The 13953-nt window shown below is 36.2% G+C and overlaps 1 protein-coding gene across 4 annotated transcripts in view; it reads left to right on the top strand.

Annotated features, from left to right (window-relative positions):
- Window positions 1-12989, top strand: part of DNM1L (dynamin 1 like) — a 39185-nt gene extending 26196 nt beyond the window's left edge. For 2 of the 4 annotated variants that reach the window (XM_076340480.1, XM_076340469.1), the window contains 9 exons: window positions 388-543; window positions 652-741; window positions 1745-1837; window positions 3409-3465; window positions 4681-4758; window positions 7046-7213; window positions 7916-8025; window positions 10472-10631; window positions 12102-12989. In XM_076340480.1, the coding sequence (XP_076196595.1) occupies window positions 388-543; window positions 652-741; window positions 1745-1837; window positions 3409-3465; window positions 4681-4758; window positions 7046-7213; window positions 7916-8025; window positions 10472-10631; window positions 12102-12158 (969 nt within the window). In that variant the 3' untranslated portion in view covers window positions 12159-12989. The remainder of the gene's footprint in view (window positions 1-387; window positions 544-651; window positions 742-1744; window positions 1838-3408; window positions 3466-4680; window positions 4759-7045; window positions 7214-7915; window positions 8026-10471; window positions 10632-12101) is intronic. The other 2 variants (XM_076340502.1, XM_076340491.1) reach the window with 1 other exon arrangement.
- The last annotated feature ends 964 nt before the right edge of the window (window positions 12990-13953 follow it).

Raw genomic sequence — 13953 nt, 5'->3', positions numbered from 1 at the left:
GGTAACTTTTCTCTCTGAAGTTAGGAAGAGAATGTCTTTGCCTTTATAATAAATTTCATTTAAACTTGGATCTGCAAATGTGAAAAGAATTGTTCATAGTTGTAAGCCTAGAGTGACATTAGTAGGTAGAAATCTTAAAGATTCTATAAGGATGATGGTTAATCATTATTTAACACAAAGTTTGTCTTAAAGGTAATAACTTTATATTTTATAGCTTTTATATTTAAATGTTCTTGTAACATATTTTACTCAAGACCGGTTCTGAGTGTTCTTTTGGGTGCAAGCACTGTGACCTGATTTATTCTGGGCTTCATCAGATACTACTTCTTAGAAATGCATATTGGTTTAATACACAATTTAGCAGCTTTTTCCCTCCTTTTGAACTAGGGTCCCCGTCCTGCCTTGTTTGTTCCTGAAGTTTCGTTTGAATTGCTGGTAAAAAGGCAAATCAAACGTTTAGAAGAACCTAGCTTGCGCTGCGTGGAGCTGGTTCATGAAGAAATGCAGAGGATTATCCAGCATTGCAGTAATTACAGTACACAGGTAAAAATGCATGTTTTAGAATTAAGTTTGTAATTATTAGGCTTCCCCCCACCACTTTCCTAAAAAAATTCTGGAAGTCTCATCAGTAAATTTTTGTTTTGTTTTTAGGAATTATTGAGGTTTCCTAAATTGCACGATGCCATAGTTGAAGTAGTAACCTGTCTTCTGCGTAGAAGACTTCCTGTCACGAATGAAATGGTAATTTTCCATCTATTATAATTTTGCTGGAGAAAGTGTGTGTTTTCTGGAGTCTTTCTTGATGCTTCTGTTTGCTCTGTAATGTCAGGAACCCAAATTATTAAAGGAATTTTAACTTTTATTTGTTAAATAGCTAGGCATTTAATATCTACATGGTTTGAAACTTCTTCTACATTGGAAGATAGATAACATTAAAAACAAAGGGGTGGGGGGAACCCTCTTCACTTTATTGTCCCCTATGTTTCAGTTTCCCAAGAAGAATTTTACTAAAACTTGGATTTAACATCTCCTAGTCTTTCTGATATAGGTATATTTCCCTCCCTTGTAACAGAAGCTGTGCATTTACTGTAGAGTTCAGGATGCAATCATGAAAAGTAAATTATAGCCCTTATTCTGTGTGTTTCAGAGATAAAATCAACACAAAATGTTGATTTTGCTTGTAATGCCCTTTAGCTAGTGAGAACTAAAAATTGAACTTCTAGCTTTGAGTAAATATGTTTTAATATAAAAGTCTGCTTTGGGCTGCTTATTGGGGAGGAAACCAAGTGTTGCAGTTATTGACTCTGCATATGTTTGATGTAAAAAGCAAAAATTGTTCTGTATGCTCACTATCCCCCATAGTGAGCCATCTCTCCCTGGTTCAAATGTTGTATGTGGCTTGTGGCTGAAGGTTGACTATATAGGTCACTTCATTACTATACAGCTTACACTCATGAAATTGCTGAGTTTTGTTTGTTTATTGCTGGAGAGGGTTTAGCTTGATGAAGCTAACAAGTTAAACTAATGTAACATCCAAAGCGGCTGAAGGTCTGAATGTATTGCAATGAATGAATGAATTCCCTTCTTGCCTTCCGGATCAGAACTTTAATGTCTTTGGGGCAGTAAGAACAGGTCTTTTGCTATGGACAGTTAGACTACGTTTCTAGCATTGTAGGTCATTGCTCTTCACTAGCATTAGATTTACTCACTGAATTTTTGAACTGTGAATGACGTTGCATTGCAGGTTCATAATCTAGTGGCCATTGAGTTAGCTTATATCAACACCAAACATCCAGACTTTGCTGATGCCTGTGGTTTAATGAATAACAACATAGAGGTAAGAAAATACATTATCTTAAAAAGTCTTTTGGCTCCTCTAAGTGAGAGCCTATATAATTGGTAAAAGAACAAGTGCTTCAATTTCTTTCATGGAAGCACGGTTCTACATTTTGAAATATAAAAATGTGATATATTACAAATACGGTGTATACTCTTATCTTGTGATCTGTTGATTTGTTAGATTTATATTGCATATTACATTCAGGAACAGTGGTTGATATTTCACTGAAAACAATTCTGCCTGTATTTCTGTCTGGAAAATAAGATGGGCACCTAATTGAGTATTGCCTACTATATGAAATTTTTGGAAAAGAAACTTTAAATAGATAGTTGTGAAATACTCTTTAATGTTGAAGTAACTGCATTTTGTCTCTGACAGAATGTATCAATTGCTATAATGTTCCTCTCATTCATGAAAGGATAGTACAAGTATTGTTTCCTCTATTCAGGTTCTATTTTCTGCTTCCTTTCGGCATTGTTCTTGAATCTCTGTGTTACCATACTTCAATCTCCCTAAGACCATTTTCTCCATCAATCTCCCATAAGCCTTTTACAATTTCAGTAGTCTTTCTGTTTTTTCAAGCCTAGCTTTGACTGATAATACTTGTTGCTGTCATCATCCTGTAGAAGCAGTTGTTCTACAACTGATCTGCTCAATTCTTTCTTGCAATCTGATTTTGTTGCAGTACTTCATCCATCTGGTTAAGAGCTTGCTAATATTCTTGTGTTCCCCTGCTTATCCAACACGTTCTTTCATAGTAGTGTTCTTTTTTTGAATGCTTATGTTATCATTTCTGCTCTTTAGTTCTAACCTTTTACTTTCTTCTACAAATTTTGTATTGACTGGGTATGCAATTGAATTTGCCTTGGTAGACTGCTCTTGAATCTAGTTCAGAAACAATGTGTGTGCAAACTGCTGTGAGTACAAAAATAAGGACTTTGTGAAGTTGAACATATGAGATTATTGTATTATCGTGTGTTACTTAAGCTAGTTCTTTCCCAACATTTTCCTGAACAGGACATTGAAATTTTTGAAGAAACAAAGCACGTAAAATATCTTATCCTTATTCAGTGGACAATCAATTCCTAATTTCCAGAAAAACCAGATCTTTGTCCTGATTGCTTCAAATTCTGTTTTGCTATAAAGTGAATTCTGCCTCCTTCTTCCTTTTGGGCTAATCATAGTTAACCCTGCTGGCCACAGAATCAAATCCTTTTAGATTACGTCTAAGATTTAAAGCTTAATGAGGGCTGTAGGGTATCTATGCTGAGCCAAACTGTATAGCTTTGATCTTGTTTTAAAGGCTCTAGTTTTGATTATGGAGTGCGTTGCAAAAAGTTTTTGCAAAAGTTTTTGTATCGAGAATTTACTTTTGACCAGGTAATCGGAATAGTTTTGTCCAAATAATTGAGGTTTTCATAAGATCATAGTATGACTACATGACACTGGATGAGATGAAATTACTAGTGTTTGTCTCTAACATGTAAGTCATCTGTAAAATATGAATCTTGCATATGTGTTGATACAGAGTAATACATAACTGAGGTCTTGCTGGATTGTTTTTAAAGGAACAAAGGCGTAACAGGTTAGCCCGGGAATTGCCTTCTGCTGTGACACGAGACAAGGTAAGTAAATGTTGATTTTTATTTATTTATTTGTTCATTTAAAGTTTAATGCATTCTCCTTTGATCCAATCTAAGTATTGGAAACTTTGATATGCTGCCCTAGTAACAGTCTTGGGAGCTTCCAGGTATTGACTTTTTTCTTTCCATTTCATAAGATAGAAGTGGAATGTTATTTTCTTCTTCCAAAGATGCAATTTTTGGCAGGTTTTAAATCTGGGATTTCTGAAGACTTGCCTATAAATTTACATTAGTATTACACTTATTACTTGAATGTCATCTGAGGTAAGGCTTAAAATGCCTGCAGATGTTAAAGATGGAGTCAGAACTTGCATGCTTAAATTTATGGCTGAGACACACTGATTTCAAAAGATAAACAAGTGATTTAAAATAGTGTGCCAACATAGTGACTTGGTGGGGTTTTTTTGTTGTTTTTTTGTTTTTTTTTTTTTTTTTTAAGTCACTCTTAAAACCAATTTATTGCAGTCTTGTTTTCTTTGGGAGAAGATGGTGGAGATGATGTTTTCAGTTGACCATCATAATCCAGTCATGTGTTCTGACTCTGGAGCTTGTTTAGTTTTACCAGGTTTTGGGATTAGTTCAATGACAAGTAAGTACATGGGTGGAAGAACCAAGCGTCATGGAAAACATTGCCTGGCTGTAGAAATGAATGGTCTGACAATCAGCTGGAATTTTAGACAGTTAGGTATTTAGTGTTACGTGAAGTATTTAGAATCCAAATATATGGAATATAATTTAAGCTCCTCACAGGTTGTAACAGGAGTTACTACAGCTGATAGAAATTGGTTCATTAAATTTGTTAGCTTAAAAAAATGAGACAAAGTCCCAGAATGGATGTAGTATTACTGCCTTTAATCAGTAGAAGCCAGCTGATGGATGAACTGGGAATTTAAGGTAGCTATCTAGAGAATAGTGCTCTTTGATCCTTCTTTTTATTGACTTCATATTTATATCATCAGTGTAGGAGCTGAAATGAAATTGAAGGCCAGATAAGCCAAAAGTCTCTTAATTGTCTTGGAGATGCTTTTTTTCTTTTTTCTGCTTATATTACTGTTTTGCTTGCAAATACAAACTATTTTCTTTCCTGGATTTTTAAAGATGCTAGTAGGTAAAAGTGTATGAAATTTGCTAGGTAGATTTGGTGGTCTTCAGTTGAATTTTTTTTTTTCCCCTCCCTGCATTTTTTACCTTCCTTAGTCCGCTAAAGCTCCAGGTGCATTGACACCTGCTTCCCAGGAGACTGTTACTGCTGCTTCTGCTGAGGCTGATGGCAAGGTCTGTCTTGATTTTTCCTCTAAGCACTGCATGCACGTTTCTGTTGTGGTGCACCGCAGATAGTATGGAAAGCAGTTTGTATTTTGTGCTCTGTCACTGACACAGTATGCCCTACAGAGTATAGACTACTTGGCATTACTGATTTTAGTATGTGCAGTGGCAGGTAAAGATGTGCCATTAGGTGGCAAAGTCACTCACTGCTTTCTGTTTGAACTCTCGGTTGCAATATATTGTGGTGCAAGTAGGCAGCATAATTTGCCTCAAACTGTAGTCGATAGATTGTTGTTTGGTGCAACAGTATTGTAATCAAAAGTGTTCAGCATGGTTGTTAAACTGCATGTTTTTAATGTGTTGACAGTTAAAGAAGGAGAACAGAAGATAAGCTAAAAATGTGAGTTTCCTGCGTCCTGCAGGGAATCTTTATAGGCTTCGTTCAAACTGAACCTCCTTTTTGTTGTTTTACATAATCGTTCAATCCCTGGTTTACTTATATTCATTAAATTTGTTCTGCGATTTTTTTTTTACACTTTAGGTGTGCTGCTCTCATGTTAAAATAATAGCTTATTACTGTAAAGACTTTTGCTAATTGCTTTCACTTGGAGTCGGAAAAGATGGGTAGTCACAAGTTTGTGTATTAGGAGTACCAAGAGGACTCAGGCTTTCTGCTTCATTGCATATGCACATTCAGCTTCTAGTGCAAAGCTGCCACTTCTGTCCTGAACAAAGTAGTTAAAGTCAAAATCTAGTCAGTAGTAGAATTTTAACTATTCTTGTCAGAGTTTTAGAGGTTCTGATATGCTGCAAACATTAAAAAGAAATCAAGAGCTACTGTGAGGATACTGTTGTGATTTAAGAAGTTGCAGGAGGCTGCCAAATTTGGTTTAATTTGTGTTTCCCACAAAACCTGTCCTTTATTAGGTGGTACATACTCAACACTTTTTCTTGTGAAAGAATGTAGCTTTGTTTCTGAAACTACTTTGGAGATAGAGCAGGCTCCACAGTAATACTGAATGAGAGTGGCATAGGGATTTTTGCCATTTTGAATAGCTGTCTTGCAATCAGAAATAACGTCATGGAGCTTTCCCCATCAGAGATTCTCTCTTACTAGCAGAGGTTGATTTGAATTCTTATAGTGTATGTTTTACAGCGCCTCTGAACAGTTGTGCAATTTTAATAAAATTTCTGATGTGCACAGTTTAGCTGGGTTTCCTCCTAGTATGCAACTGTTAGTATTGTTTGCCATGTTTTGTTTCTCACTCTTTTTTTTTTTTTTTTTTAGATTCAAGATCAGCCTGTGATGTTTTAATTGTAAATGCAATAGATATAAATTTAGCTTATTTTCTCCTATATCTGAAATAAGACCTAAGGAGTAGTAGTTCAGAGCCTTGAATGTTTTTCAAACAGTAATAGATTTTAAAGCACAGTAACAAATAGAATGGATACTAGGCTTATGGAAAGGTACAAAATAAAAATTACTACTGTTCCACATCAAAATAAACTGTCTTTTTTTTTTTATACTAGTTTAACATGTGGGGGATACCACCTACTAATACTTATTTTGTCCAGTGATTCCTGATGTTTAAGAGTTGGGTGTTATGTCCTTTTCTCAGGAGATCAGTGAGTCATTCTTTTTCTGGAACTTCCCAGAAACGCTGATCTTCGCTTTCAGAAGGTGGAGATTTTTGTTTTGTTTTGATTTGGTACAAAAAAAGCCTTCTGTAAATTGAGGTCTGGCAGCACAAATACATTCATAGCTGTGGTACCCGGAAAGATAAATGTGTATATTTTTAGCTGTTTTTCTAAGAAACTTCAGGTTTTAGGTAAATAAAATACCAAAGAATTTAAATTCAAGTCTTCCAAGAGCTGTGATGATCTTCAAAACATACTTTCAGAATGATCCTGGTAGTATAGGTTGTATTGGTCCAAGGACGTATGGTAAAGTGGTAAAATCCAAATGATTTAGGAAGACCATTCCATACTTCAGAAGTGATTTGTAGACCTTTAAAATGCTGGGGAGCTTCTTTATGTGAGGCACTTTCATACCATTATTAGGAAGAATACGAGTTTTAAAAGCTTTCATTTTACTGGTACTTTGTGTCAGCTGTAAGCGGCAAAGGGAGAACAAAGGTGGGGAATGTGAAGAATAGAACGAAGGGAATATACATATGAAAATCTCTTTTTTAGTGAGTCTTACCTATAGCTCAGTAATAGTAGATTTGATCAGACACGGCTTTGCAGTGCCCAAGTTCTAACTCTCCAATGTTCCTTCATTGTGCTGTTTGTGCAGGCTGCTCCTGGAGGGGGAGATATGTCTCAGGAGCCTGGAACAGGCAATTGGAGAGGAATGCTGAAAACCTCAAAAGCGGAAGAGGTATCGGCAGAGGAAAAATCCAAGCCACCTGCAGCCCTACCTGCTAGTCCTCAAAAAGGACATGCTGTAAACCTATTAGATGTGGTGAGTCACGAAAGACAAATACCTCCTCTTCGTAGTTCAGGCTCAGGAAAGAAAACGTCTGAATTCCAGATCTTGTAACTTTGCTACTAATACATGGTATCTTTGTAAATAGTTACCGCTATAGGGACAGGGAGCTCTAGCCAGTCTCTTCTGCTTTCCTGCTCGCCCAATCCTTCATCTCCCTCCTCCCGCCCCCGGTTTCAGCCTATGATTTGGGATAACTGGCTTCCTTTCACAAATTCCTGTGCAGGTGAACTCTTGTCCAGATCGCTCTTTGTACAGAAACAAATCTTGGCTCATGGCTTAACTCAAATTCCTGCTCTTTTTTGCTGAAGTTGGCATTTTTATATTAGAGGAAAAGAATCATTAAAGACAAAAACCACTTAAGTTAAAAATAGATGGAGATCCTTTAAGTGTTTGGAGAGCTTAGTTCCTTCAGTGAACTTTTTAAAAAAATTTAGTAGTGGTGCCCTCTGACCTTTGTTTCACAGATCTGGATTTTGTCATGTCTCTAATTTTATTTCTGAAGAATTAGAGGTTTGTTGCAAGACAGGTTACATCTATCAAACTATCAGACTAAAAGAGCAATAGTTTATTTTTAGACTCTACCGTTTGAGTTTTGTTTTACTTATGCAAATGGACAGAATTGGTAAACTGAGGTGTGGTGGGTTTTATTTTTGTGGTTTTTTTTTCCTTACATAGCCTGTACCTGTTGCACGCAAACTTTCTGCCCGTGAGCAACGAGATTGTGAAGTGATTGAACGACTTATTAAATCTTACTTCCTTATTGTCAGGAAGAACATTCAGGACAGGTAAAACTTCCTAGAAATGTTTGAGCCATACAAATGTTGTGATATCTCAAGAGTCGTGTATATAATCTTATTACTTTATCATGTTCTTATGTTTGTAAGCAAAGAGAAAATATGAATTTTTTTTTTTAGAAGGGGCAGCAGCAGTAAAACTTTACCCTTCACAGAATTAAGAAGCCTGAAGAAGCACTTGTTTTCCCTAATGGTTTGAGTTCTGTATTATATTAAGTAAAAGGTTTAATTATTTAGGAGATACCTGCTTTTCTGGAGGATACTGCAATTCAGATGGATGATATGCAGCAAACAACTGGAATGAACTCTAGGTGCTGTGTGGTCCTGACCGAACTTAGCTTTGCCATCTTGTTATTTCCTTTTAAATGCCGTTAAAGTTTTGCTTAATAGTTGTCATACTTTTTTTTTTTTTGTAATGAAGAATGATGTAAAACTTTGCTTTGCTTAAGTCTTTGTGGAAAGACCTAACTTTTTATATATATATATATTTTTATATATATATATATGGGAAATTTAGGGAGAAAAAGGGGAATCTGGAAACCAGGGTTTAGAGCAGATTAGTGAGGTCATAAAGGTTTTATTCTATCTAGTAAACTAATATTCTCCTCAATATAATCTTTAGTATTTCATGGCAGGGAATTGCTTTGTTTACCTTAATTTTACTGTAGTGTTAGTACTAGTAGTGTTAGCTCCTTGTGTACGCTAAACAAACCCTTCACACTCTTTGCAGTAAATATGCGTACGTAACGAAAAAAAAATTCTATCTCGAGCATTATAAATTTGATGTATTAGGAAATCCTCACCTAATTCAGAAATATTTTTAGGAAATACCTCTTGAAGATGGTACTCATGTCCATCCCATATCATACCTGCAGAACTAATTCAGGCTCTTGGATGGTTTGGATGGTGTCTGTACCCACACAGCTTTGAACCCAAGTTTTGGGTTGCTTTCACTCTTAGCCAGGTGACTTCCAAAATATTCTAGGCTTCTTTCTTAAGCTCTTCTTTTGGTAGAACTTGCAATGTATTGGCTTGAAAGGAGAATATAAATTGAATTACTTGAGTACTAATAGATCTATAAGGTCTCATCACGATTTCCCAGAAGTCTTCCCACAACTGGCTAGTAAAGAACCATAAAGCAGCAGAATGTAGTGGGAAAATTCCCAGCCAAACTTGGGAGTATGATTCCAAAAGCTCAGATGTGTTGATGGATCTTGGTTGATCTTGGGTCTGGCTGTTCAGACTTGCATGGTCCTTGTCAACTTAATTCTACAGTGACAACTGCAGCACTCTGAGAACGAGCAAAAACTCTTCATCTGCCTTGATTCAGTTTTAGGGCTATGGGCACAAGAGAAGTGATGTGGTCACTACTTCATGAGTCAGTACTGATTATACATCAACTCCCAGTCCACTCTAGTTGCAAAATACTGCTGCTAAGAATTACACCAACAAGGTAGTCTAAACTAACATGTTTTATTTCTCAGTTGGGAACAACTATCAGTATTTTTATTGTCAGTTACTGTCACTCTGATGAAATAATCTGAGGTGCACTAATTCAATTTTTGATCCTGTGTTTATATCCCCAGTTTTTGGTGCGGCATTAGTCTGATGAATTGATTTTGTCAATACTCATGTAAATATTTTTTCCCACTTTTTCAGAAGAGTACTGCTACACATATCCTAAGGCCTAAAGAAAAATCAGGTTCAGCTAGATGGAATACTTGGGGGTTTTTTTCAGGAAGCTTAATGGCATGGAAATCAGAGCTAAGACAGTGGTTTCTTTCAGGTGTTTTAGCCTGACATAGAGCTGAAAAATGTTGCTCTACAGATTCTGTAGTGTCTTTCTGATGGATTGTTCTTGATTCTCATTGGTTGTTGTCTGTCTCCATTCCAGACAAATATATTTTTCACACTTAAACTCCATTTGCAGTTTTAAATTGCCCTCATGTTATGCTCTCTGATATCAGAGATAATGTGGCCCAGTGTTTGAACAGTGATCCATCCTGTTTTCAGTTCATCTGCTAAGTAAGATTGGATAGATGAATTATTTCTTTGCCTCCTTCCTTTCTCATTCACACATTAAGATTGATTCTAGGGTTGAAATACTTAGCTTTTTGTCATGCCTAGCACAGTGGAGACTCAGGTTGGTCTCTAGTGAGCAAAGTAACTTATTTTTTACACTATATATATTCGTGTTCTTTACAATGCAGCTATAATGCAGCTATCCTATTTGGAAGATATTCAACAGCTCTTAAATTGCACAAGATACTGCATTTACTTGAGAGAGCGAGTGTTTTTATTTATGGTAGTGGTAAATTCCTGGTAGTTTGAGCCAAGGTTGTGTGTAGCCACTTGCTCATACGTTGCATTCTTCAATCTAGAGCAGACCTGGTTTTGAATAATTCTTTCTGAAGAAACAATCTTTATGTGCTTGCAGCGTGCCAAAGGCAGTGATGCATTTTCTGGTGAACCACGTGAAAGACACTCTTCAGAGTGAGCTGGTAGGCCAGCTGTATAAATCCTTGTTGTTGGATGACCTTCTGACGGAATCTGAGGACATGGCGCAGCGCAGAAAAGAGGCAGCTGACATGCTAAAGGTATTAAAAAGATCAGGAGCTCATGGGAATAGTTAATTAAATTGAAACAATATAAATGTGAGATTTTTTGGAAGACTTGCCTTCCTTTTTTCTTTACTGCTTTTTAGGAGTATGCCAGTGTATTACTTCTCTCTGTTAGAGGAATTAAAAGCAGTATGTGACCAGAAAGTATTATGTAGATTGAGTAGTTAGGAAGAGGTGACTTAAACTATATTTTGGGCGTAAAGCAGAAGCTCTGATCTGATGTTATTTTCAATTATTTTTTCAATTATACATTTGGTTTTAATAATTTGCTTTTATTTAACTTTACTTCATAGGGTTCAGCAGTTCTCTTTTGGGGGATTAAGCCTACAGTGTTTTAAGTGCCGTTCATGTGTATGCTTCACCCAGAGCCTACTGGCCAATGGCTGGTCTATCTGGAGAGTACCCCATAATTATGAACAGTGGGAATGTCGGGACTCACTTTGGACGACCCCCCGTGTACATCTGTATGACTGCGTTTATGACATGTCTGTGTTACAGAACTCCTCATTTCTTCATTGTTCAGTTTTGTAGTGTATCAGAGTCTGCTACAGCTGCAGCAGAAATAATGCTGTTTTGGTCTGAACTGCATAGAAAAGAACTGCCAGTTCAGCTCACTGAAGAAGCGGCAAGAGGTGCTTCTCTCTCATACGCGGTGTGGTCAGACAGTGCGTGTCTGAGAGATTGGATACCCTGAGATACCGCTTGTCCAAGACCACCTGCAGCAAGTTTAATCTTTGCTATTATATGATCAACATTTGAGTGAGGGGAACTGTCTGTTAACAGTTTTTTAAACTGTAAACTTATAGGGCCAAACTTATAGCTCCGATTTCCCCAAATTGGAGTAGTACTTTAAATAATGTTAGTATTAGTTGGTATTCTGAGCTTTTAAATTTGCAAAGTTTAGCAGGCTAGACTGTAATGAATGCATCGGAATGCTAAAAGTGATATAAAATAGGTACAGTTTCCCTTTTATTTTGAGGAAAGTTTAAAACATTAGAACTGTGTGGTGAAAAAGTCTGCCCTTCTTGAGAGTTTATTTATAAATACAAAATGTTAAGACAAACAGGTGTTATTGGGAACACTGAGTATGTAGAAGTTGCTCAAAACGATGACAAAGAGCTCTTTTTGCTTCTAACTGGAAGTTCAGTTTTCAATTAATTTTTAATTCTTATCTCTCTAGAGAAATGGTTTAATGACACCTATGCTAAGTTTTACCATTACCTTCTGCTTTGTAGTATTTTCTACTTGGCTAATTTTTTGCAGATGGAAGGCTTCAGAGTTGTTAATCAATGTTGTTGCAGGTTGTTACCACTTGTTTCAAAATGAAAATGATGAGCTTTAATTTGATTTTTAACATCACACTTCCTAGACTGCTGCTGTTACCTCTTTGAGAAATCTCTTCAGAAATACTAAATAACTTCGGCTTTTCTGTCTTTCTGTGTGCAGGCCCTGCAGCGAGCCAGTCAGATCATTGCAGAGATTCGTGAGACACATCTTTGGTGAAGACTGTACCAGCCACTCTATTTATATGCATCGGAGGTTACATTGACTTCAAAATTGCTAGGCATGGTATACGGAGTAGAATTTTTATTTATGAACTCTTACCTGTGTACTGCGACTGTGTAAATCTGCTCATGTAAAGACAGTTGGTTTGATTTGCAAACAGAAAAATGTGCTGTATTTTGCAAAATCAGTCATATTTAATCCACATAATAAATGGCTCTAAATGTTTCCTTACCAGCTTTCTGGTGCAAATTAAAGCAGACCAAGTCTACTGTCTCAGCGACAGTCTCATTTGAACTTGGGGAAAAAAACATGAAAGTTCCAGTGCCTGACTTGCTAAACAGGTTGCCTGTGGTTAAGATGGACGGTGTAGTCTTGTGGCATAGTTTTAAGCTGCTTTTACAATAGAAGTTTAAATACTGTGGAGAGAAGAGCGCACCGAGTACTTTCGTTCATGAATATATTGCATGCACTATGACAGATGGAGGTATCAATTTTATAGCACAGTAGAGATGTCTACCGTATTACTATGTATGTGTGTCCCCATTTTTTTTCCCCAAATGTTAAAACTGCAGACAAAACTTTGAACTTCATTTAATGGGAGTATCATGTAGGAAGAATTAGCCTGGAGCTTGCAAACAGTAACAGCCTACGAAAAAGTGGGTGCAAAGTTATTCATGTGCACTGGAGCTTGTGTATAAATGTTGGGGATTATAATCAGGTACAAGAACACCTTCCCCTTCCTCCCCCCTGGGACCAAGCCCCTGGACCATCCAATAGTAGATTTGTTCTGGCAGAATTGAAAAATAAACATGGATTTCAAAACTGTTACGGGATAGTAAGTGTTTCTTTTAAAAACAGATTAAGTTGGCCAGGGAGAAGGGGATCCCCACAACTTCCTCCAAATTTTGGAATGTATGACAGTATGAAAAGAAGTCTGTGGGATTGCAATATTTATACCAGAGATTACAGTTACTTTTGAGGAAATTTTACTGTGCTGTAAGTAGCTTTTTTCTTTTTTTGAGGACAATCCTAAAATTAGGGAATTTTAGGTTAGAAAATAAGTTGATGAGTTATTTTCTTCTGATTATAATTCATACAGATAAATATTGATCACACTAGTCTTTAAAAAGTAAACATTTTAATTTTTATGAATAAAAATTTATTTAAATTCCAGCCAGCACACTTGCATGTACTTTTCAAGCAGATTCACTTTTTTGTATAAAGTAAAAATATTTACTATGGTGTTGCTCATATTTTATATCTTTAACACAACTTGCATGAAAAATAGGACACTGCTGTTAACATCCGTGGCTTGCTTTTATGATATTGGGCCAATATAGTCATGTTTTTATTACCATATTCAGTTCCTTCCCCATTTCATCAGTTAACAGAAATGGAATTCTTTTTGTAAGCTGCTAAAGATTAAGACCTCAGTTTACAAGAAGGTCTGTTTAAAAATGTATTTATCTCATTGTAATCTTCAGTTTGGCACCAATATAAGCACAAGGAGTTAAGTCCGACAGATGCAACTTTTGGATATTTTTATGGATGATCTGAAATAATTCAAGCAGAACACAGAAATACATTCGGTAGTTTTAAACAGCCTAAAATGTCGTGATGTATACATTACATGTAATGAATACAAAGGAAGTAATTTTAACTTCTTGCATTGTATCCAGGGATGGTAGTTCTCAGATTGAAGAAATGTGACTGTAGTGAAGTTGAAGTGCAAGCCACTTCTCAAATCAATTTTGGTGAACAGTGAAAGCTTTTAATAGTTTTGTCAAAATCA

Source organism: Aptenodytes patagonicus, chromosome 1 (assembly GCF_965638725.1).
Source record: "Aptenodytes patagonicus chromosome 1, bAptPat1.pri.cur, whole genome shotgun sequence".
NCBI lineage: Eukaryota > Metazoa > Chordata > Aves > Sphenisciformes > Spheniscidae > Aptenodytes > Aptenodytes patagonicus.
This window is presented reverse-complemented; position numbering and strand designations above follow the sequence as displayed.